This window comes from Amblyraja radiata, chromosome 21 (genome assembly GCF_010909765.2).
Source record: "Amblyraja radiata isolate CabotCenter1 chromosome 21, sAmbRad1.1.pri, whole genome shotgun sequence".
Classification (NCBI taxonomy): domain Eukaryota; kingdom Metazoa; phylum Chordata; class Chondrichthyes; order Rajiformes; family Rajidae; genus Amblyraja; species Amblyraja radiata.
Window position 1 is genome coordinate 37,101,963 of NC_045976.1, and position 23,990 is coordinate 37,125,952.

General features: G+C 47.3%; 1 protein-coding gene across 7 annotated transcripts in view; it reads left to right on the forward strand.

Moving 5' to 3' along the window:
• plxna4 (plexin A4) overlaps positions 1 to 23,990 on the forward strand; it is a 538,927-nt gene that overhangs the window by 442,254 nt on the left and 72,683 nt on the right. For all 7 annotated transcript variants that reach the window (XM_033040097.1, XM_033040102.1, XM_033040100.1 and 4 more), the window contains exons 17-21: positions 3,406 to 3,499; positions 12,527 to 12,766; positions 17,291 to 17,437; positions 20,041 to 20,275; positions 23,347 to 23,489. In XM_033040097.1, coding sequence (XP_032895988.1) covers positions 3,406 to 3,499; positions 12,527 to 12,766; positions 17,291 to 17,437; positions 20,041 to 20,275; positions 23,347 to 23,489 — 859 coding nt within the window. The remainder of the gene's footprint in view (positions 1 to 3,405; positions 3,500 to 12,526; positions 12,767 to 17,290; positions 17,438 to 20,040; positions 20,276 to 23,346; positions 23,490 to 23,990) is intronic.

Sequence of the window (23,990 nt, forward strand, 5' to 3'; positions counted from 1 at the left end):
TCCCTACCCCTCTCCCTCTCTCCCCCTCTTCCTCTCATCTCCCTCTCTCCCTCTCCCTCTCCCCCCTCTCCTCATTTACTCTCTTTCTCATTCTTTCGTTCTCTTTCATTCTCTCTCTCTTTCTCCCTCTCTCATTCTCTCTATTTCTCTCTCTCATTCTCTCTGTTACTCACTTGCTCCCTCTCTCTTTCTTTCACATTTTCCACCACCTTCTGTCTCCCGTAGCTCATTCCTCTATCCCTTGCCTGCCCGTCTTCCCTCATCCTCCGCCTCCATTTCTCCCCGTTGAAGCACTTGCCATTTTTGCTTTCTGACAGGTTGCCGTGTATTCCTTAAATTAGCTGCACTCGACCTGTCCGTTGCCTTCTCAAGCTGAAGCCCTGCAGTAATTATGTTGAAATGCCAGTGTAATCTCACCGAGTCCCTTGTCAGGCCAGCTTCTTCTTCAGGGCTCTGAACACCGAGCTTTCAACAGTTCCTGTGTGCTAGTTACTTTCCCTGGAGTTGATAGACTGTCACACAAGGTGGAACTTTCTGCTGGCTTTCCGGCATTATCATTGTGTTAGGGACTGGGTGACAACCGCACATGTTTCAGTGTCCCAATAACTTTAGCAGCTGTCAGACGTATAAGGCATCGATAGAGGCATAGACAGGGTAGACAGTCAGAACATTTCTCCCAGGATGGAAACGTCCAACTCTAGAGGGCAAGGCGAGAGGGGAAAAGTTTAATGGAGATGTGCGGGGCAAGTTCTTTAAAGAGGCTGTTCGGGAATGGAACGCATTGCCATAGGGGGCAGCGGAAGCAGATATGATAATGGTGTTTAAGAGGCGTTTAGATAGATACTTGGAAGTACAGGGAATCGAGGGATATGGATCATGGCAGATTGAGGGGGGATCTTATAGAAACTTACAAAATACTTAAGGGGTTGGACAGGCTAGATGCAGGAAGATTGTTCCCGATGTTGGGGAAGTCCAGAACAAGGGGTCACAGTTTAAGAATAAGGGGGAAATCTTTTAGGACCGAGATGAGAAAAACATTTTTTACACAGAGAGTGGTGAATCTCTGGAATTCTCTGCCACAGAAGGTAGTTGAGGCCACAGTTTATTGGCTATATTTAAGAGGGAGTTAGATGTGGCCTTTGTGGCTAAAGGGATCAGGGGGTATGGAGAGAAGGCAGGTACAGGGTACTGAGTTGGATGATCAGCCATGATCATATTGAGTGGCGGTGCAGGCTCGAAGGGCCGAACGGCCTACTCCTGCACCTATTTTCTATGTTTCTATGTTTCTATGCGCTTGTGAACAATGAGATCAGAACATCAGAACTCAGAGAGTGGTAGCGGTGTGGAATGAGCTTCCAGTGGAAGTGGTGGCGGCAGGTTCGTTGGTATCATTTAAGAATAAATTGGATAGGCATATGGATGAGAAGGGAATGGAGGGTTATGGTATGAGTGCAGGCAGGTGGGACTAAGGGGAAAAAAATTGTTCGGCGCGGACTTGTAGGGCCGAGATGGCCTGTTTCCGTGCTGTAATTGTTATATGTTATATGTTATTTGAGCGTCAAGTTTGGCACAAATATTGTGGGCCGAAGGGCCATTTCCTGTTCCATACTGTTCCGTGCTCCGTGTTCAATGTAAGACCTCGGCTATCTATCGGACTGTGCTCTCCATCTCCGATATTACGAGGTTTGCTGCCATGTCAGGAGATCCCGTGGATTATGTTCAAGAAGGAACTGCAGATGCTGAAGGAGTCCACACGATGCCCCACACCGTCCTTGGTTTCTGAGGGCGACGATCATTCTCGGGGACTCGGAGGGGCAGTACACTCTTGTAAACATGGGTGGCTGCGACCCCTCTCCGTTGGCCATTGTAGATAACTGTGGACGCAGACCAGACCATCTCACAAACCAACCTCCCTTCCGTTGACTCCATGCACATTCCTCACGCTGCCTCGGCAAGGCCGGCCGTATAATCAAGGATGAGTCTCACCCCCGGTCACTCCCTTTTCTCCCCGCTCCCATCAGGGAAGGTGTACAGAAGCGTGAACCCCCCCCCCCCCCCCCTCTCCCTCTCCAGATTCAGGGACAGTTCCTTCCCAGCTGTTATCAGACAACTGAACCATCCTATCAACGACTGGAGAGCGGTCCTGAGCTACTATCTGCCTCAAGGGAAACCCTTCTGGGCTATCTTTAATTGGACTGTGCTGGACTTCATCTTGCATTCAATGTTATTCCCTTTATCATAGAAACATGGAAAATAGGTGCAGGAGTAGGCCATTCGGCCCTTCGAGCCTACACCGCCATTCAATATGATCATGGCTGATCATCCAACTCAGTATCCTATCCCTGCCTTCTCTCCATACCCCCTGATCCCTTTAGCCACAAGGGCCACATCTAACTCCCTCTTAAATATAGCCAATGAACTGTGGCCTCAACTATCTTCTGTGGCAGAGAGTTCCACAGATTCACCACTCCCTGTGTAAAAAATGATATTCTCATCTCGATCCTAAAAGACTTCCCTCTTATCCTTAAACTGTGACCCCTTGTTCTGGACTTCCCCAACATCGGGAATAATCTTCTTGCATCTAGCCTGTCCAACCCCTTAAGAATTTTGTAAGTTTCTATAAGATCCCCCCTCAATCTTCTAAATTCTAGCGAGTACAAGCCGAGTCTATCCAGTCTTTCTTCATATGAAAATCCTGCCATCCCAGGAATCAGTCTGGTGAACCTTCTCTATACTCCCCCTATGGCAAGAATGTCTTTCCTCAGATTAGGAGACCAAAACTGTACGTATCCTGTATGTGAATACTGTGGACGGCTCGATTGTAATCATGTATTGTCTTTCTGCTGACTGGATAGCACGCAACAAAAAAAGCTTTTCACTGTACCTCGGTACACGTGACAATAAACTAAACTGAACTAAACCAAACTAAACTGAGTGTGTAGGAAGGAACTGCTGACGCCAGCTTAAACCAAAGTTAGACACAAAAAGCAGGAGTAACTCAACGGGTCAGAGATCTTCTGTGGAGAAAAGGAATAGGCGATGTTTCTGTCTGAAGAAGGGTCTTGATTTGAAACGCCACCTCTTCCTTCTCTCCAGAGATGCTGCCTGACCCGCTGAGTTATGCCCCTGTCCCACCGGAGGTTGCAGATAGTGGAGACTGACAAAAACCTCCGGGAACCACACGGAAACCGTGGGTGGGGCGCAAAGTCTCCAGAGGTTTCCGTTCAGGTTTCCTAAGTGGGACATGGGCATTACTCCTGCTTTGTGTGTCTAACAACCAAACTATGGTTTTGGAAGGTGGCTCAGGTCAAAAGGCGATGGGCAGTGGTTGCTGGCTCTGCGGAGACACCCTGTGTGATTCATGAGAGATTTTAACCTGCTTCTTTCCCTTTCCTTTTCCCACAGCGGGAGCACACCGATGTTGGTCTGGGGCACCAACCTGGACATTATCCAGAATCCGAAAATCCGGGCCAAGCTGAATGGAGTGGAGACAATCAACGTATGTAGTCTTGGGGAAATTGGGCTGGCAATGGAGCGGTTACCATATAAACATGAGCAATCTTTGCCGGGCCTCCTCAGTGGAGACATTAAACCCACGGCGGTTTCTCCGGCTGCAGGGATAGGGATGTGGTATCTCACCCAGAGGGTGGACAATCTTTTCGAGTTCTCTTCCGCAGAGACCTGAGGATGTTGAAGGATTGTGCCCCTGTCCCACTTAGGAAACCTGAACAGAAACCTCTGGAGACTTTGCGCCCCACCCAAGGTTTTCAGTGCGGTTCCCGGAGGTTGCAGGTAGTGGAAGCGGGTGGGGAGACTGACAAAAACCTCCGGGAACCACTGAGAACCGCACGGAAACCTTGGGTGGGGGGCAAAGTCTCCAGAGGTTTCCTAAGTGGGACAGGGGCATAAGGATCCATGGATCAGACTGGAAAGTGGAATTAAAGTAAGAGATCAGCTGCGATTCTGTCGAGAGCAAAGCCGACTCGAAGGATTGTGTATTTCATTCCTACATCTCGTACGGATATAGAACATAGCACAGGAACAGGCCCTTCGGCCCACAAAGCCTGTGCTGAACGTCATGCCAAGACCATCACTGATCTACCTGCATGTAATCCATATCCCTCCATTCGCTGCATATTCATGTACCTATCCAAAATTATTTTAAATGCCACTAACGTACCTGCTTCAACCACCACCCCTTGCAGCATGTTCCAGGCACTCACCACCCTCTGTGTAAAAAAACTTGCCCCGCACATCCCCTTTAAACTTTGTCCCTCTCATCTTCAAGCTATGCCATCTAGTATTTTTATTTTTCCATCCTGGGGAAAAAAAATTCTGATTGTCCACCCGACCTACGGCATAGTTCTCATGAAGGTCAGGCAGTGAACATACACTAATGTACTGGTGTGACATTATGAACATAGAAAAGTACAGCACAGGAACAGGCCATTCGGCCCACAGTGTTGGTGCTGAACATGATGCCAAGTTAAACTGACCACATCCGCCTGCATGATCACGCTGGCGGAGAGGTAGAGTTGCTGCCTTACAGCGAATGCAGCGCCGGAGACCCGGGTTCGGTCCCGGCTACGGGTGCTGTCTGTACGGAGTTTGCACGTTCTCCCCGTGACCTACGCGGGTTTTCTCCGAGATCTTTGGTTTCCTCCCACATTCCAAAGACATACAAGTTTGTAGGTTAATTGGCTTGGTAAATGTAAAAATTGTCCCTAGTGGGTGTAGGATATTAACCATATAACCATATAACAATTACAGCACGGAAACAGGCCATCTCGGCCCTACAAGTCCGTGCCGAACAACTTTTTTCCCTTAGTCCCACCTGCCTGCACTCATACCATAACCCTCCATTCCCTTCTCATCCATATGCCTATCCAATTTATTTTTAAATGATACCAACGAATTTAAATGATATTGTTAGTGTGCGGGGATCGCTGGTCGGCGCGGGCCCAGTGGGCCAAAGGGCCTGTTTCCACGCTGTATCTCTAAACTAAAGTAAACTATTCCCTCTCTTCCATGTGGGATTAGTGAAGGGGGGACATCTTGGTAAGCATTGCCAAGCATGGACAGGTTTGGCCAAAGGGCTTGCTTCTGTGCTGTTTGTCTCTTTTCAAGAGAGAGTTAGATTTAGCTCTTAGGGCTAAGGTAATCAAGGGATATGGGGGAAAAGCCAGAACGGGGTATTGAATTTGGATGATCAGCCATGATCATATTGGCTCGAAGGGCTGAATGGCCTACTCCTGCACCTTTTTTCAATGTTTCTATGTTTCTACACCATGGCCACTCTAAAAACATCCAGGCTCGTTGCCTGAGAAGCCCCCATGATCCCTGAGAGACTTTTAAGAGCAAGCCCTGCGGAGAGAGATTATTGCCTGCCGCTGATGCCGCTGAAGGTATTGAGCAGCTGAAGATGACCAACCATCCATACAATTTCCCAAATTGGCTGCAAACAGCCCGTAAGATTACAGAGCAATTTTAAATTTGGTCGGATTGAAAGGCACAGCTTCTGTTCCTGATCACCCCCTTCAATGGAGCACTCTGCAGCTGCAAGCAGACAGAGGCCGAGCCTTGAGATTAGCCTGGAATCAGTGCCGTGTACCGATCAATTCTTATTAAGCATGGAACATATTATCCGAGAACCCGTTAGACATATAACGAAAAAGAAAAGAAAATCGATCGCTCGATTTATTTACAGAAACTGTTTCTGTAAATCATTCTAGCTTATAAAGAAATGCATTCCAAATTGGCTACCATGGCCTCGGTTTTATATTATGTTGTATTTCTGGAGATTCTTAATGCATTTTTTTTATTTTTGTGCTTGTGAATGAAAAAGAAGCAGGTGTCAGCTACAACTTCCCTTGAGATGTCTCTTGGCTGATCCACCTTGCTCTTCCTTGAGTTTATAGCCCGAGGGATAGGCTTTAAGCTTTGGAGACACAGTGTGGAAACAGGCTCTTCGGCCCACCGAGTCCACGCTGACCAGTGATCACCCCCGTACACTAGCACTCTCCGACACACTAGGGACAATTTACAGTTTACAGAGGCCAATTAAACCTACAGACGATGTTGAGAATGATTTGCCCTCTCGTGTGCTGAGGTCTGCGTTAGTCATCTTCCACATCAGGCGGGGGAGGGTGGACATAATAAGGTCATAAGTGAGAGGAGTATAATTAGGCCATTCGTCCCATCAAGTCATGGCTGATCTATCTCTCCCTCCTAACCCCATTCTCCTGCCTTCTTCCCATCACCTCCGACACCTGTACTCATCACAAATCTATCTATCTCTGCTAGGGAGGCTCTAATGCACCTGTCCTCTCCCTTTACTCCACACCCTACTCCTCACCCACCCCTTCCCCACCATCAAACCCAAGAGCATTATCCCTGCCCCCTTGCATCCCCCCTCTCTCCGTCCCTCCCCCACCCTTATCGTCGTACTAGTTTCAATGTTGTCCGGCTGAGTTCCTCTATCTGTATCACTCGTTATCACCCACCCTACAGCCAACAATGGACCATTGTGGGCCCCACATTTCCTTGGTTGTCGTTCCCTTCTGCATATTCTGCGGGACGACAGATGGCACAATGGGCTAAGTGTTCGGCTGGCAACCGGAAGGTAGCTGGTTCGAATCCCGCTTGGAGTGCATACTGTCGTTGTGTCCTTGGGCAAGACACTTCGCCCACCTTTGCCTGTGTGTGTCCTTGGGCAAGACACTTCACCCACCTTTGCCTGTGTGTGTGGATGTAATTATGTGAAGCACTTTGGGGTCAATGCAAGTTGACTAAAAATGTGCTATATAAATAAAGAAATAATAATAATATCTTCCATTCATTTCGCCCGAGCGCCGTCTACGTTTCTCGCTCCACTCTCTCCCCCCCCCTCCCCGACTCTCAGTCTGAAGAAGGGCCTTGACCCGAAAGGTCACCCGTTCCTTTCCTCCAGAGACGTTGCCTGACACCGCTGGAGTTTCCCCTGCTGGAATTTTGTGCCTGTCCTCCATCGCCCGTTCGAGACTGTTCTCGGAGGCCAGCTGCCCTTGCAGCGCGGGGAGGCTAAAAATAGAGAAATAATTTAATTCACAGCACATCTGCAGCTCAGGATGTCTCGAAGTGGTTTACAAACGTTGAGGAACTCTTTGAAGTGTAGTCACTCCTTGTGATGTTGCAACAGTCCTGTTAAGGATGCTAATCAGCGCTAAATTTGTGCTGTGATTTCGGGTCCACTGGGATGCAGATTTACAGTAGACTATCAGCATCATTCGGCGGGTAGTTACATATTCCTTTTATCCATTCACAGGATGTAGGCACCAAGGCCAACGCATAAAGCCCATTCTTAATTGCCCCTGAATCGAGTGGTCTGCATGTCCATTTCAGAGGACAGTGAAGAGTAAATCATTTTGCTGTGGGATCAGAGAGATACAAAAGACTTAAAATCCCATCTATACAGTGCAAATGTTTTAAATTCAGGTCAGCAAGAGTAAATCTAGAAGCTCAGAAGCTGAGTGCAATAGACAGGAAAATGAAAGTGCTGCTTTTTCTATATAAAACCCATATGATTCACTGATGACCTTGAGAGGAAGGTACCTGGGATGTTTAGCCCGATAGCCCCTACTTGTGCTTGAGAAGGAACTGCAGATGCTGGAAAATCGAAGGTAGACAAAAGTGCTGGAGAAACTCAGCGGGTGCAGCAGCATCTATGGAGCGAAGGAAATAGGCAACGTTTCGCCCCTACATGTGACTGTGGTACTGACATGTTTGAGTCTTAACTGTTCTCTGGCCACGCTCCCATTTCCCCCCCAACTATCTGGAAGAAGGCACAGGAGTACAGGAGTGTGGAAACAGGCCCTTCAGCCCAACTTGCCCACACCGGCCACCATGTCCCAGCTACACTTGTCCCAGCTGCTTGCCTTTGGCCCATATCACTCCAAACCTGTGCTGTCCATGTACCAGTCTAACTGTTTCTTAAATGTTGGGATAGTCCCTGCCTCAACTACCTCCTCTGGCAGCTCGTTCCATACACCCACCACCCTTTTGTGCGAAAATGTTACCCCTCAGATTACTATTAAATCTTTTCCCCCTTCACCTTAAACCTGTGTCCTCTGGTCCTCGATTCCCCTACTCTGGGCAAAAGACTCTGTGCATCTAATGATTTGATATACCTCTATATATGATCACCCATCATCCTCCTGCGCTCCAAGGAATAGAGTCCCAACCGACTCAAACTCTCCCTATAGCTCAGGCCCATGCATGGATCCTGGCAACATCCTCGTAAATCCTCTCTGTACCCTTTCCGGCTGGGCAACAGCTTTCCTATAAGAGGAGTCTGAAAACCATGATCACCAGGTTCAAGAACAGCTTCTTCCCAAAAACCATCAGACTCTTGAAAACTGCGCACTAACCTCCATGGACAGCCTTTGGTTGCAATAAGGACTTTGGTTTTTTTACCGTCCCACGGTACGAGTTCATTCCAAGAGCTCTCCCGAGTTTAAAAAAAAAATCAAACTCGTGGCAAGCACGGAGAATGAACGTAGCGGGTACGTCGGAGCTCGGGGACGACTCTTAGCGGCTCGTAACGCTAACGGCAGGTACTCGGGAAGACTCGCTAACGGCAGGTACGCACGGGAAGACTCGTAAAGATTTTTCAACATGTTGAAAAATGTCCACGAGAGCCCCGAGTACCGACGAGTGGCCATTACCGTAAATCTCCGAGTTCGAATCAGGGCAAACTCGGGAGAACTCTTGGAATGAACTCGTACCGTGGGACAGGGGTTTTATTCAAGAGTCAAGAAACAATAATGTTTCATTATCGTAGGCCCATACAATGGAACAATAACATTCTTACTTGTAGCAATGTAACAGACTAATAGATGCAGAACCCACAGATAATAATTAATAAACAAAACAAAATCAATAAACTAGCAATCCCAATACTAGTGCTTTAACACCTAATGTCCTTGGTGCAACCAAAGGTGGTCTATGGTTCATAGTGAAAATTAATGTATTGCTGTGTTCAAGAGGCTGATAGTTGTTGGGATGAGGCTGTTCTTGAAGCTGGTGGGATGAGGCTGTTTTTGAGGCTTTCCCTTCTTCCTGATGGTCGGGGTGACATGTGAGCATGGCCAGGGTGATGTGGGTGTGTTTGATGATACTGGCTGCATTATTTAGGCAGCACCTCGTATCGGTCACTTCCATGGGGAGAAGGCCAGAACCTGTGATGGACCAGACAATATTTTCCCACTCTCTGTCATCTCCTCCATTCCTGGGCGTTTGAGTTTCTGACACAGGCTGAGATGCAAATGCATATTAAGGGTGTTGATTTTGTTTTCACTATCTGTGTGTATTGCGTTCATGGGCCTTTTGAGCTGCTGAAAGTCAGTATTTCATCGTTCTGTTGTCGGTCCCCACGACAATTAAACAATCTTGACTTTCTCGTGACTTGAGATAACTGACGGGTCGCACTGGGTCGATGGAGTGATGGTGAATAGATGCCTCCCTTGCCATAATGCCCCCATCCAAGGAAGGGATTGATATTCTTCAGATTCACCCAGGAATTTGGGATGTTGAAGGCCCCATTTTTTTTGCTCCTTGCCTGCCACTGGATCACCAGCCAACATTTCCATTCTTCATTCATGTTTCTGGCAACCCCACCTTGAGCACCCCAACTTTGTAGCCCGACTTCTACAGCCCAGCATTGCCCCCCATCTGGAAATGCTCAGCAGGTGTGGGCAGTACCACACGTGTAGAGGGAAACAGAGGGAAAAACGTTTAGAGGTGCAATGCCGGAGTATGGGCAAGTCGGGCCGAAGGGCCTGTTTCCACACTGTATCGCTCCATGTCTCTATGACTAACGTCGTCAGTTTTTATTCCATATTATCAGCATCTGCAGTATTTTATTTTCACCTCGTAGTCTGTGAAATCGCTGCTATTAATTTTGGAATAAGCATGCTGCCACTGCTCAGCTTGCTTCTCCTATTTAAGTAGATTTCATTAGTCCTGTGTTTGTGCTGATGGATGCGGTTTGATATCGAGCCTGGCATCCAGTATCCTAGCACAATCTCTCACAGGCATTTATAGATTGGTCCGAGTTGCTGTGCGCTGGGTGTGATTGTGTTTCTACACATTGCCAGTGTTACTTCCCACGTTTTGCTGCAGTGTTAACCCCCTTCACCTGCCTTCCTGCAAGCCGTGCTGGGACAGCCTGTGCCCATTTCAAGTATAATCATTCATGATGGGCACTAAAATGCTGGAGTAACTCAGCGGGCCAGGCGGCATCTCTGGAGAGAAGGAGTGGGTGACCTTTCGGGTCGAGACCCTTCTTCACACTGAGAGTCAGGGGGACAGGGAGACACAAAGATATGGAAGGGTAAGGTGCGGAAATGACCGATCAAAGGGGACGATGATCAAGGGAAATGTAGAATGGTTCAATGTTAGCTGAGGGGAAGGTGACAAGGAGGCGTACAACAGTAATATTTAATCAGGAGGAGGGTGAAACAAGTCGGGGAACTAGGGTGGGGGAGGGATGGAGAGCGAGGGAAAGCAAGGGTTCCTTGATGTTAGAGGAATCAAATTCATGCTACTGCGTTTTTCTCTTTTTCTCACAGAGTGGTGAGTCTGTGGAATTCTCTGCCTCAGAGGGCGGTGGAGGCAGGTTCTCTGGATACTTTCAAGAGAGAGCTAGATAGGGCTCTGAAAAATAGTGAAGTCAGGGGAGAAGGCAGGAACGGGGTACTGATTGGGGATGATCAGCCATGATCACATTGAATGGCGGTGCTGGATCGAAGGACCAAATGGCCTACTCCTGCACCTATTGTCTATTGTCTGTTGCGTTGTAAGCTGCCCAAGTGAAATATGAGGTGGTGTTCGTCCAATTTGCATGTGGCCTCACACTGACAGTGGAGGAGGCCCAGGACAGAAAGGTCAGTGTGGGAATGGGAGGGGGAGTTAAAGTGTTTAGCAACCGGGAGATTGTGTAGGCCCAAGCTGACTGAGCCAACCCAGACAAGCTGTAACAGTACAGGAGGCAAACAGCCCAGGCACCACCTGCCGGCATTTGCACTGAAACCAATTTCTTGCTCATTTGTCCAGTGTTGCAACTCACTTCTGTTCCATCATCATCAATATATCCTGGAACCTATTAATAATCGAGACTCCCATTTGCAGCCAGGAGAAGCTGCCAGTTCCCTAATTCACTCTGTGTGTAGACGTGAATTCCTGTTACTGTGAAGGCTCGTGCGTTCGTTCCCCATCGTCTGCTCCATCAGCGGGCGTGCAGCTCCGTGGAAACTAGTCCTGGAGATTTACAGCACGGAGCAGGCCCTTCAGCCCATCGAGCCCACACTAACTACTCCCAGATTCCGCCTCCCAATCCCACACTGGGGCCAATTAACCTCCCACCCAGCGCAACCTTGGAACATGCGGGAAAAACTGGAGTCCCCAGAGGAAACCCACGAGGTCCCAGAGAGAACATGCAAACTCCGGAGAAACAGACATCGACTAGATTGAAAGTCAAGATTGATCCCAGTTGACTGGAGTAGGGAGGCAACAGTTGCTGCAAGCAGGATGTTCATTGTCCTATACCTCATCTTACTTGTGTCACTGACAATAAAGTTGACCTGACTTGACTTGCTGGTTGCACCAGCGTGTCATCTAACAAGGGAGTATTGGGCCTCTCCCACTTAGGCAATGTTTAGGCGACTAGGCTGCCGCCACATGGTCACCGGGGTGCCGCCTGTATGGTCGTGAGTCGTCTCCTCAGTCGCCCAAAGAGTCGTAGCGTTTTTCTGGTTGCCGCTGGATTTTGAAATGTTCAAAACCTTTCGACAACCCAGTGGGTTGAGGTCAATGAGCGTAGCTTGACTTGTCCCGATGTAGGTGCTGGAATTACCTCCTACAGTGGGACGGGCCCTTAAGAAGGCAGGAGGATGGGGTTAGGAGGGAGGGATAGATCAGCCATGATTGAATGGCGCAGTAGACTTGTTGGGTCGAATGGCTTAATTCTACTCCTATCACCTATGACCTCATGACCTTATGACCTGGACATTGAGACCCTTCATGTCAAAGATCCTACAGCGAGCAAGATGGTCCACTCAACGAAAAAGACGTCGTACGGTCGTGGGCAGATTCATGGGTAATTTTCGGCCCCATTTCCGTAACCGGCTTCCGTCTCCGCACCAAAGGTCCCGTAGCGGAGCAAAGATACTAGTGCGGAGATGGAAGCCGGTTACGGAAACATCCTCGTAAAAATAAAAGTTATTTGGTAAAAATCTTCTCCTCATTTTCAGAATTTTAATTTATTAACACAAATTGTTCCCCCACAACGTTGATTACACTTCGGGTCGGGTCGGGTCGGGTTACTGAAATGGATGAAAAAAAGGCCCACGTTCCGCTCCATTGCGTACTACACGTCAGCCCATTGCATTTAGCAGGAGTGGTCTATCTATAGGATCTTTGTTTCACGTGGCTGAAGGAGGTCAAAGTTAAGAGAGAAGAAATAAGATGTTCTTGTTGTGTTTCTCGACAGGAGTGTAAGGTGTACAACGCATCAACGATGGTGTGCCAGGCCCCATCCCTGGCCATCAGTCAGAGTCAGCAGACCGACAACACAGAACGTCCCGACGAGTTTGGATTCATCCTGGACAACGTGAAGACATTATTGATCTACAACAACACCAACCTCATCTACTACCCCAACCCTGTGTTTGAACCTCTCAGCACCACCGGCGTTTTGGAATTGAAGCCTGGCTCTCCCATTATACTGAAGGTGAGAGACCCTCGTGACTGGGCTGAGACTGTCTGAAGCAGCGTTTCTCAACCTCTTCACCCTTGCGGAACCCTTGAAATAATTTTCATGTCTCAGGGAACCCCTACATAGAAATTATTAGATATCTCTGGAATTCTCTGCCACAGAAGGTAATTGAGGCCAGTTCATTGGCTATATTTAACCATATAACCATATAACCATATAACAATTACAGCACGGAAACAGGCCATCTCGACCCTTCTAGTCCGTGCCGAACACGTATTCTCCCCTAGTCCCATATATCTGCGCTCAGACCATAACCCTCCATTCCTTTCCAGTCCATATAACTATCCAATTTATTTTTAAATGATAAAAACGAACCTGCCTCCACCACCTTCACTGGAAGCTCATTCCAGACAGCCACCACTCTCTGAGTAAAGAAGTTCCCCTTCATGTTACCCTTAAACTTCAGTCCCTTAATTCTCAAGTCATGTCCCCTTGTTTGAATCTTCCCTACTCTCAGTGGGAAAAGCTTATCCACGTCAACTCTGTCTATCCCTCTCATCATTTTAAAGACCTCTATCAAGTCCCCCCTTAACCTTCTGCGCTCCAAAGAATAAAGCCCTAACTTGTTCAACCTTTCTCTGTAACTTAGTTGCTGAAACCCAGGCAACATTCTAGTAAATCTCCTCTGTACTCTCTCTATTTTGTTGACATCCTTCCTATAATTAGGCGACCAAAATTGTACACCATACGCCAGAATTGGCCTCACCAATGCCTTGTACAATTTTAACATTACATCCCAACTTCTATACTCAATGCTCTGATTTATAAAGGCCAGCACACCAAAAGCTTTCTTTACCACCCTATCTACATGAGATTCCACTTTCAGGGAACTGTGCACAGTTATTCCCAGATCCCTCTGTTCACCTGCATTCTTCAATTCCCTACCATTTACCATGAACGTCCTATTTTGATTTGTCCTGCCAAGATGTAGCACCTCACACTTATCAGCATTAAACTTCATCTGCCATCTTTCAGCCCACTCTTCCAACTGGCATAAATCTCTCTGTAGACTTTGAAAATCTACTTCATTATCCACAACCCCACCTATCTTAGTATCATCTGCATACTTACTAATCCAATTTACCACACCATCATCCAGATCATTGATGTACATGACAAACAACAGTGGACCCAACACAGATCCCTGTGGCACCCCACTAGTCACTGGCCTCCAACCTGACAAACAACCATCCACCATTACTCTCTGGCATCTGCCATTCAGCCACTGTTGAATCCATCTTGCTACTCCACCATTAATACCCAACCATTGAACCTTCTTAACCAACCTTCCATGAGGAACCTTGTCAAAGGCCTTACTGAAGTCCATATATACAACATCCACTGCTTTACCCTCATCAATTTCCCGAGTAACCTCTTCAAAAAATTCAAGAAAATTAGTCAAACATGACCTTCCAGGCACAAATCCATGTTGACTGTTCCTAATCAGACCCTATTTATCCAGATGCTTATATATATTATCTCTAAGTATCCTTTCCATTAATTTGCCCACCACTGACGTCAAACTAACAGGTCTATAATTGCTAGGTTTACTCTTAGACCCCTTTTTAAACAATGGAACAACATGCGCAGTACGCCAATCCTCCGGCACTATTCCCGTTTCTAATGACATTTGAAATATTTCTGTCATAGCCCCTGCTATTTCTACACTAACTTCCCTCAATGTCCTAGGGTATATCCTGTCCGGACCTGGAGACTTATCCACTTTTATATTTCTCAAAAGTGTCAGTACTTCCTCTTCTTTGAATCTCATAGTTTCCGTAGCTACTCTACTTGTTTCCCTTACCTCACATAATTCAATATCCTTCTCCTTGGTGAATACCGAAGAAAATACATTTTTCAATATCTCCCCCATCTCTTTTGGCTCTGCAGGTAGCTGTCCACTCTGGCTCTCTAATGGACCAATTTTATCCCTCGTTATCCTTTTGCTATTAATATAGCTGTAGAAACCCTTTGGATTTACTTTCACCTTACTTGCCAAAGCAACCTCATATCTTCTTTTAGCTTTTCTAATTTCTTTCTTAAGATTCTTTTTACATTCTTTATACTCCTCAAGCACCTCATTTACTCCATGCTGCCTATAATTATTGTAGATCTCCCTCTTTTTCCGAACCAAGTGTCCAATTTCCCTTGAAAACCATGGCTCTTTCCAATTTTTACTATTTCCTTTCAACCGAACAGGGACATAAAGATTCTGTACTCTTAAAATGTCACCTTTAAATGTACTCCATTTCTCTTCCACATCTTTCCCATAAAACAAAATGTCCCAATTTACTCTTTTTAAATCCTTTCACATCTCCTCAAAATTAGCCTTTCTCCAATCAAAAATCTCAACCCTAGGTCCAGTTCTGACCCTCTCCATAATTATATTGAAACTAATGGTATTGTGATCACTGGTCCCGAACTGTTCCCCAACGCATACCTCTGCCACCTGACCCGTCTCATTTCCTAACAGGAGGTCCAGCACCGCCCCTTCTCTAGTAGGTACTTCTATGTATTGCTGCAAAAAACTATCCTGCACACATTTTACAAACTCCAACCCATCCAGCCCATTTACAGAATGTGTTTCCCAGTCTATGCGTGGAAAATTGAAATCTCCCACAATCACTACCTTGTGCTTATTACTAATATCTGCAATCTCCTTACATATTTGCTCTTCCAATTCTCGCTCCCCATTTGGCGGTCTATAATACACCCCTATAAGTGTTGCTACCCCTTTCCCATTTCTCAGTTCCACCCAAATAGCCTCCCTAGACGAGCCCTCTAATCTATCCTGCCAAAGCACTGCTGTAATATCTTCCCTGATAAGCAATGCAACACCTCCACCTCTTGCCCCTCCAATTCTATCACACCTGAAGCAACGAAATCCTGGAATATTTAGTTTCCAATCACAGCCCTCCTGCAACCATGTTTCACTGATCGCCACAACATCATACTTCCAGGTGTCAATCCAGGCTCTAAGTTCATCCACCTTTCTTACAATGCTCCTAGCATTAAAATATACACATTTAAGAAACCCACCCTCTCTTATTCTCTGTTTATTGTCTTTTGCTACCATTCTCTGCCTCCTGCCTCACACACTGACTGCTCGCTTTCCCAATTTGAGTCCCTCCCCCCAACCATACTAGCTTAAAGTCTCCCCAGTAGCCTTTGCAAATCTCCCCGCCAGGATATTGGTCCCCCTCGAGTTCAAGTGCAACCCGTCCTTTCTGTACAGGTCACACCTTCCCCAAAAGAGGTCCCAATGATCCAGAAACTTGACTCCATACCCACTGCACCAGTCCCTCATCCACTCATTTATCCTCCACCTCGCTCCATTCCTACTCTCACTGTCGCGTGGCACAGGCAGTAATCCTGAGATTGTTACCTTTGCAGTCCTTCTCCTTAACTCTCTACCTAACTCCCTAAATTCTTCTTTCAGGACCTCTTCTCTTTTTTTACCTATGTCATTGGTACCTATATGTACCACAACCTCAGGCTCCTCTCCCTCCCATTTCAGGATTTCTTGGACTCGTTCAGACACATCCCTGACCCTGGCACCAGGGAGGCAAACTACCATCCAGGTCTCCTGTCTGCGTCCACCGAATCGCCTATCCGACCCCCTGACTATAGAGTCCCCTATTACAATTTAAGAGGGAGTTAGATGTGGCCCTTGTGGCTAAAGGGATAAGGGGGTATGGAGAGAAGGCAGGTACAGGATACTGAGTTGGATGATCAGCCATGATCATATTGAATGGCGGTGCAGGCTCGAAGGGCCGAATGGCCTACTCCTGCACCTATTTTCTATGTTTCTATATCTTTATTCATCACTTTTTTCTCTTTCATAAAGTTCATAAAGCAAACATAATATATATTTTTCTGATTACTGGTTGAAGCAAAAAATAACACGTTTTCCTCAAGTTTATTGACAATGTAAAAAAAAACTGAAATCAAATTGCTTGTTCAAGAGGCCTCATAAGGAAGTTTTCATTCACACAAATAAATGGAGACCATGCATGCGCCTGTACACGAGTGAGTCACTCGATGATACACAAACCCGTCACGTACAGCTCCTGTCCACTGACCACTAAAGGCCGTTTCACACTGGTGCCATATACACGTCGCTAAATATATTCCTAATGATAATTATACTTTTAAATTATCTAACGGGTTGAAGACTTTATTATAATACCCAAGAATTTTCCAAGCATATACCGTTCTTGTATAATAAAATTACCAATATGAAATTAAACACAAAAATGCATTGACATATGATTAGCCGATTTATTGCTATCTCCCTTGGAACCCTGGCGACCTTTTGCGGAACCCTAGGGGAACCTCGGTTGAGAAACGCTGGTCTGGAGGGATGGGGGGGGGGGGGGGGGGGAGGGGTAGACAAGACAGTACGTATAGTGAACTCACATCTTGACCCTACTTGCCGCGCCAGTGAAACTCTCCTTTGCTTGCTTCCTCTCATCCCAGGGCCGAAACCTCATCCCTTCCGTGGCTGCCGGTAACACCAAGCTGAATTACACCGTGTTCATCGGGGATAAACCGTGCACCGTGACCGTGTCGGACACACAGCTCCTCTGCGAGTCTCCAAACCTCACCGGGCGGCACAGAGTACTGGTGAGTTTGGTTCCCCACACGTTCCCCATGACCCCATGGTCAATTAAATGACTCTGCCAACCTCATGGTATCAGTGTTGCCTGCGTAGAAGTTTGCATTGAGTGAACGGAGAGATATAGGTTTGCTGTAAGGAAGAGACAAAAAATCAGCCATGATCTGAATGAATGGTGGAGTAAGAATATGGAACTGAATGGCCAACCACTGCTCTATTCCTTATCTTTAGTTTAGTTTAGTTTAGAGATACAGCGTGGAAACAGGCCCTTCGGTCCACCGAATCCGCGCCGACCAGCGACCCCCCACACACTAACACTATCCTACACGCACTAGGGACAATTTACATTTATACCAAGCCAATTAACGTACAAACCTGCACGTCTTTGGAGTGTGGGAGGAAACCGAAGATCTCGGAGAAATCCCACGCAGGTCACGGGGAGAACGTACAAACTCCGTACAGACAGCACCCGTAGTCGGGATCGAACCCAGGACCCGGGGCTCTGGCGTTGTAAGGCAGCAACTCTACCGCTGCGCCACCGTGCCGCCCACTAGTGGCAGAGTCTGGAACCAGAGGGCACAGCCTCAGAATAAAAGGGCATACCTTTAGAAGGGAGATGAGGAGGGATTTCATTAGTTAAAAGGTGGCAAATGTGTGGAATTCATTGCCACAGACGGCTGTGGAGGCCAAGTCAATAGGTATTTTTAAAGCAGAGATAGACAGATCCTTGATTAGTACGGGTGTCAGGGGTTATGGGGAGAAGGCAGGAGATTGGGGTTGAGAGGGACAAATAGATCAGGCATGATTGAATGGTGGAGTAGACTTGATGGGCCGAACGGCCTAATTCTGCACCTGAAACTTATGAACTTATGAAGGTTGGACTGACTAGTGTGGATGGGGCATCTTGGTCTACATGGGCAGGATGGGCCGAAGGGCCTGTTTCCTTGTAAGACTCTATGACCACGTGACACTATGTTAACTTATCACTCATAGACTCAGAAAGACACACAAAAATAAAACATGCATAAATTAGAGGCCGATTAACCTACAAATCCGCACGTATTTGGGCTGGTGGGAGGAATTCGGAGCACCCGGTGGTCACAGGGAAAACGTGCAAACACCACAGGGACAGCACTGGGGGGTCAGGATGGAACGGGGGTCCCTGGCGTTGTGAAGCAACAGCTCTGCCAGCTGCGCCTGTGTACTCAGTCCTCAGACATGAGTCACAGTGGCGCAGCGGTAGAGTTGCTGCCTTACAGTGAATGCAGCGCCGGAGACCCGGGTTCTATCCCGACTACGGGTGTTGCCTGTAAGGAGTTTGTACGTTCTCCCCGTGACCTGCGTGGGTTTTCTCCGCGATCTTCGGTTTCCTCCCACACTCTAAAGACGTACAGGTTTGTAGGTTAATTCTGGCTTGGTACATGTAAAAATTGTCCCTAGTGGGTGTAGGGTAGTGTTAGTGCGGGGATCGCTGGTTAGTGCGGACCCGGTGGGCCGAAGGGCCTGTTTCTGTGCTGTCTCTCAAAAAACCTGTCTGGAGAGCACTCAGATACTTAGCCGCAGACAGCAAACATCCAGACACGTGGAGTGACCCAGACGCTGACGGAGCGTCTGGCTGCATCTTCAGCTGACCAGAGAGGCGGCCGTAGGCAAAGTGGTTCAATTTGTCTCAGGAGCAGACCCTGAGGTTAAATGGCATCAATTACAGGGCATTAGTGGCAGCATTGTTACTGTGGTATTATATGATAAATACATCTTGCTAATTATTTATTTAATGGATTGTCAGGAAATGTTATTAGCTGTGGCCAGCTATTATTGGATTTCCACACAGCGAGGGAGCGAGGCTTGTTGCACATCAGTTTAATTTAGTTTAGAGATACAGCGCGGAAATAGGCCCTTCGACCCACCATGTGACCAGTAATCACCCCGTACACTAGCACCATCCTACATGTGTAGGGAGGAACTGCAGATGCTGGTTTACACTGAAGATAGACACAAAATGCTGGAGTAACACAGTGGGTCAGGCAGGAGGAATGGGTGACGTTTCTGGATAGGAGGTCTGGATAGGAGGAATGGGTGACGTTTCGGGTCGAGACTCTTCTTCTGACTGCACCATCCTGCACACTGGGAACAATCTTTACCAAAGCCAATTAACCTACAAACCTGTATATCTATAGAGTGAAAAGAATATGTGATTCTGTTACATTCTGTTTGTTTGGTTGTTTGTTTGTTTGTCCTTTTGCACAAAGTCCACGAGCATTGCCACTTTTCATTTCACTGCACATCTCGTATGTGTATGTGACAAATAAACTTGACTTGACTTGAGTGTGGGAGGGAACCAGAGCACCCGGAGAAAACCCACATTGCCACGTACAGACAGCACCTGTAGTCAGGATCGAACCTGGGTCTCTGGTGCTGTAAGGCAGCAACTCTACCGCTGTGCCACCGTGGGCTGAATAGCTTAATTCTGCTCCTACAACTTATGAACATGATTATGAATAACTAATGATCATTAAGTTGCCCCCATTTTGCGGCAAGAATTTCCACAGGGTGAGCCCACCTTCGGTGAACCTTCGTCAATGATATGATGCGCCGACTTCTTCCTCCTCAGGTGCGGGTGGGCGGCCTGGAGCACTCGCCCGGGACCGTGCACATTTTCCCCGACAGCCCGCTCAGCTTCCCGGCCATCATCAGCATCGGAGCGGCTGGGGGTCTCCTCATCATCTTCATCATCGTGGTCCTCATCGCCTACAAGAGGAAGAGTCGGGAGAGCGACCTGACGCTGAAGAGGCTACAGATGCAAATGGACAACCTGGAGTCACGGGTGGCCCTGGAGTGTAAAGAAGGTACATTGTACGAAAAGGCACCAAGTGCTGGAGTAACTCAGCGGGTCAGGCAGCATCTCTAGAGTACACGGGCAGGTGTATCGCAGCGTTGAAGGAACATTGCATTAAATGCTATTTCCTTTATCCTGTATCTGCACATTGCCAACGGCTCGATTGTAATCATGTATTATCTTTCCGCCCACTGGTTGTTAGCACGCAACAAAAGCTTTCCACTGTACCTCGCTACACATGACAATAAACTAAACTAAACATTTAGACAGGTATATGGATAGGATGTCCAAAATCATGGGAGGAATAGACCGGGTAGACACGCAGAGCCTCTTGCTCAGGGTAGGGGAATTGAGAACCAGAGGACGTAGCTTTAAGGTGAGGGGGTAAAGATTTGATAGGAACCTGAGGGGTAACTTTTCACACAGAGGGTGGTGGATGCATGGAATGAGCTGCCGGAGGAGATATTTGAGACGGGTTCCATCGCAATGTTTAGACAGGTACATGGATAGGACAGGTTTAGAGAGAGATAATAATAATAATAATAATGGATGGGATTTATATAGCGCCTTTCTAATACTCAAGGCGCTTGATGGGGCAAACGCAAGGCAGGTGCGGCTAGTGTAGATGGGGCATGTTGGTCAGCGTGGGCAAGTTGGGCTGAAGGGCCTGCTTCCACACTGTATGACTCCAGGTGACATTTTGTTTAGATTGACTGTGGGAGGGGAGAAGGTGGGGAGGGGGAAAGAGAGCTGGGAGAAAGGAGAGCCTGTGAACACAGGTGAGGGGTGCTGCTTGCTAGGCAGATGGTTGGGCAAAAGCCAGAGATGAGAGAACAGAAGGTGTGATACAAAAGGATTGAAGAGTCACCCATCCATGTTCTCCAGAGATGCTGCCTAACCCGCTGAGTTAATCCAGCACTTTGTGTCTGTTTTTGTTAACCAGCACCTTGTTTCTGCAGGTAAATTTTGTGGCTTACCCTTATGCCCCTGTCCCACTTAGGAAACCTGAACGGAAACCTCTGGAGACTTTGCGCCCCACCCAAGGTTTCCGTGCGGTTCCCGGAGGTTTTTGTCAGTCTCCCTACCTGCTTCCACTACCTGCAACCTCCGGCAGCCACCTGCAACCCCCGGGAACCGCACGGAAAACCTTGGGCGTGGCGCAAAGTCTCCAGAGGTTTCCGTTCAGGTTTCCTAAGTGGGACAGGGGCATTATTGGTCACAGCCTTTTGCAGTATCCTTTTAGCACTTACGAATGCAATCAGTCTGGATTTCAACACTCCACTTGGTAAGCCCAAACTGATGTGACTTATTTAGCTGATAAACACACAGCTCCTTGATCAATTATTAAATACAGGATGAGATTTAAAAAAAACCACATTAAGTCCAAGGTAGGCAGGAGTGGTGTTCCCCTGGGGTTGGGTTGGGGACCTCTGCTCACTTTGGTGACCATTAGAGCCAAGGACCTCAGGAAACAGATATAAAGTGTCAAAGTTTCTAACAGTTGATGGGAAATATATTGAAGAAAACGACAGATAACGACATGTGCAAAGATTGGGGAGGGTGGGGGGTGGGGGGTGGGGGAGGGGGGTCAGTCTACCCCACGACAGAAGGGGGAGGGGTAGTATAGTTTGATAGCCGCAGGGAAGAAGGATGGCGTTCTGTGCTGCATCTTGGTGGAACCAATCTGTTGCTGAAGGTGCTCCTGGTATTACTGGTGATTAATTTACCATATTATTGATTATTGTATGTTTATTTGTGTATTATTGTGTTAATGGACCTGTGAAACTGCAGCGAGTAAAAATGTGATTTTAGCAGTACATATCTTAATTACACACTCTTGACATCTTCTTACCAAGCCTGACCCTCTGGTGCAGTACTGAAGGGTTGCTGCTGCTTTCAAAGTTGTTCTGATTCTGTACTCCATGCCACTGTTACAGAGTCAAGTCAAGTCAGATTTATTTATATAGCACATTTAAAAAACAACTCTCGTTGGCCAATTAGCACATTTGTTATAAGAATAATATAAACGAACAAACTCACAAAGGCATATGTATGTTTCAGTTTCAGTCTAGTTCATTGTCACGTGTACCGAGGTACTGTGGAAAGCTTTTGTTGCGTGCTAACCAGTCTGCAGAAAGACAATACGTGATTACAATCGAGCCATTTACAGTGTATAGATACACGATAAGGGAATGACATTTAGTGCAAGGTAAAGTCTGATCAAGGATAGTCCGAGGGTCACCAAAGAGGTAGATGGTAGTTCAGCACTGCTCTCTGGTTGTGGTACGATGATTCAGTTGCCTGATAACAGCTGGGAAGAAACTGTCCCAGAATCTGGAGGTGTGCGTTTTCACACTTTTATACCTGTTGCCTGATGGGAGAGGGGAGAAGAGGAAGTGGCCAGGGTGCGACTCGTCTTTGATTATGCTGCCGGCCTTGCCGAGGCAGCGTGAGGTGTAAATGGAGTCAATGGAAGGGAGATCCATGTTCTATCATCACACCAACCTTGCCGCCAATACCAAATTTCAAATCGTAATGGATAAGGTTGCCAAACACATTGCTGTTGACTGTCCCTGGCACGGATCTCAATCTTAGCTTCGTTCTAGCCCACTGAGTTCATGCTGACCATTCATCACCTGTTCACACACCTTCCATGTTACCCGAGTTCAGTCTACTGCCACGTGTGCCGAGGTACAGTGAAACACTTCCTCATCCACTCTTTCTCATCCACACCAGCGGCATTCAGAGGCCAATTCACCCACAATTCCGTGTATTTTTGAGATGTGGGAGGAAACCCACACAATGACAGGGAGAACATGCAAACTCCACACAGACAGCAATGAGGTCAGGATCGAACCTGGATCTCTGGCGCTGTGAGGCAGGATCCCTCCCAGCTGCTCCACTGACCTGAGACTCGAAGCGGCAAAATTAAATTTCCATTTATTTTCAGTGGTAGTTGAAAAAAAATGTTGCATTGACGTGTTCGATTGTAGAGTTTATTTCTTTAATGGCGGCATCATTGATAGGATTACTGCAAGGCCCGCCAGCCCTTTTTAATTCCTCGCCACTCTTGTTTCAAAGCCTTTGCAGAGCTGCAGACAGACATCAACGAGCTGACCAGTGACTTGGACGGAACTGGGATTCCCTTCCTGGAGTATCGGGCTTACACCATGCGGGTTCTCTTCCCGGGGATTGAAGACCATCCTGTTCTCCGGGAGCTTGAGGTATGTGGTTGCTGGAAGCCGGAACAAGTGTATTGTTTCCATGAGCTAGATGTGCTTAAAGGGCTGAAAATGTAGCGCATGTACTCCAGCCATTTGCACTCGTTATTAGTTAGTTAGTTTAGTTTATTGTCACGTTGTAACGAGCTACAGTGAAAAGCTTGTCTTGTGCACCAACCAGTCAGTGGAAAGCCAATACATGATTACAATCGAGCCGTCCAGCAGTGTATAGATACAGGTGCACAACCTTTTATCCGGAGTTCCGGAAACCGAAAAGCTCTGAAAACCGGACATTTTTTCCAGGATGTCGTCTGCACACCAAAGCTCGCGTTTGGCGCCAAACTTGACCCGAAACGACCCACGGTCAACCCAGGTCTGTACTACTGTAGCGGCTGCCTCATCCCCGGAGACCGGGGAGACACTTAAACATCTGTAAATCATTGCTTAAATGTTAGTCAGTTAGTTTGGAGGGCTTTTATGTGAAGGGGGGGGGGGGGAAGGGGG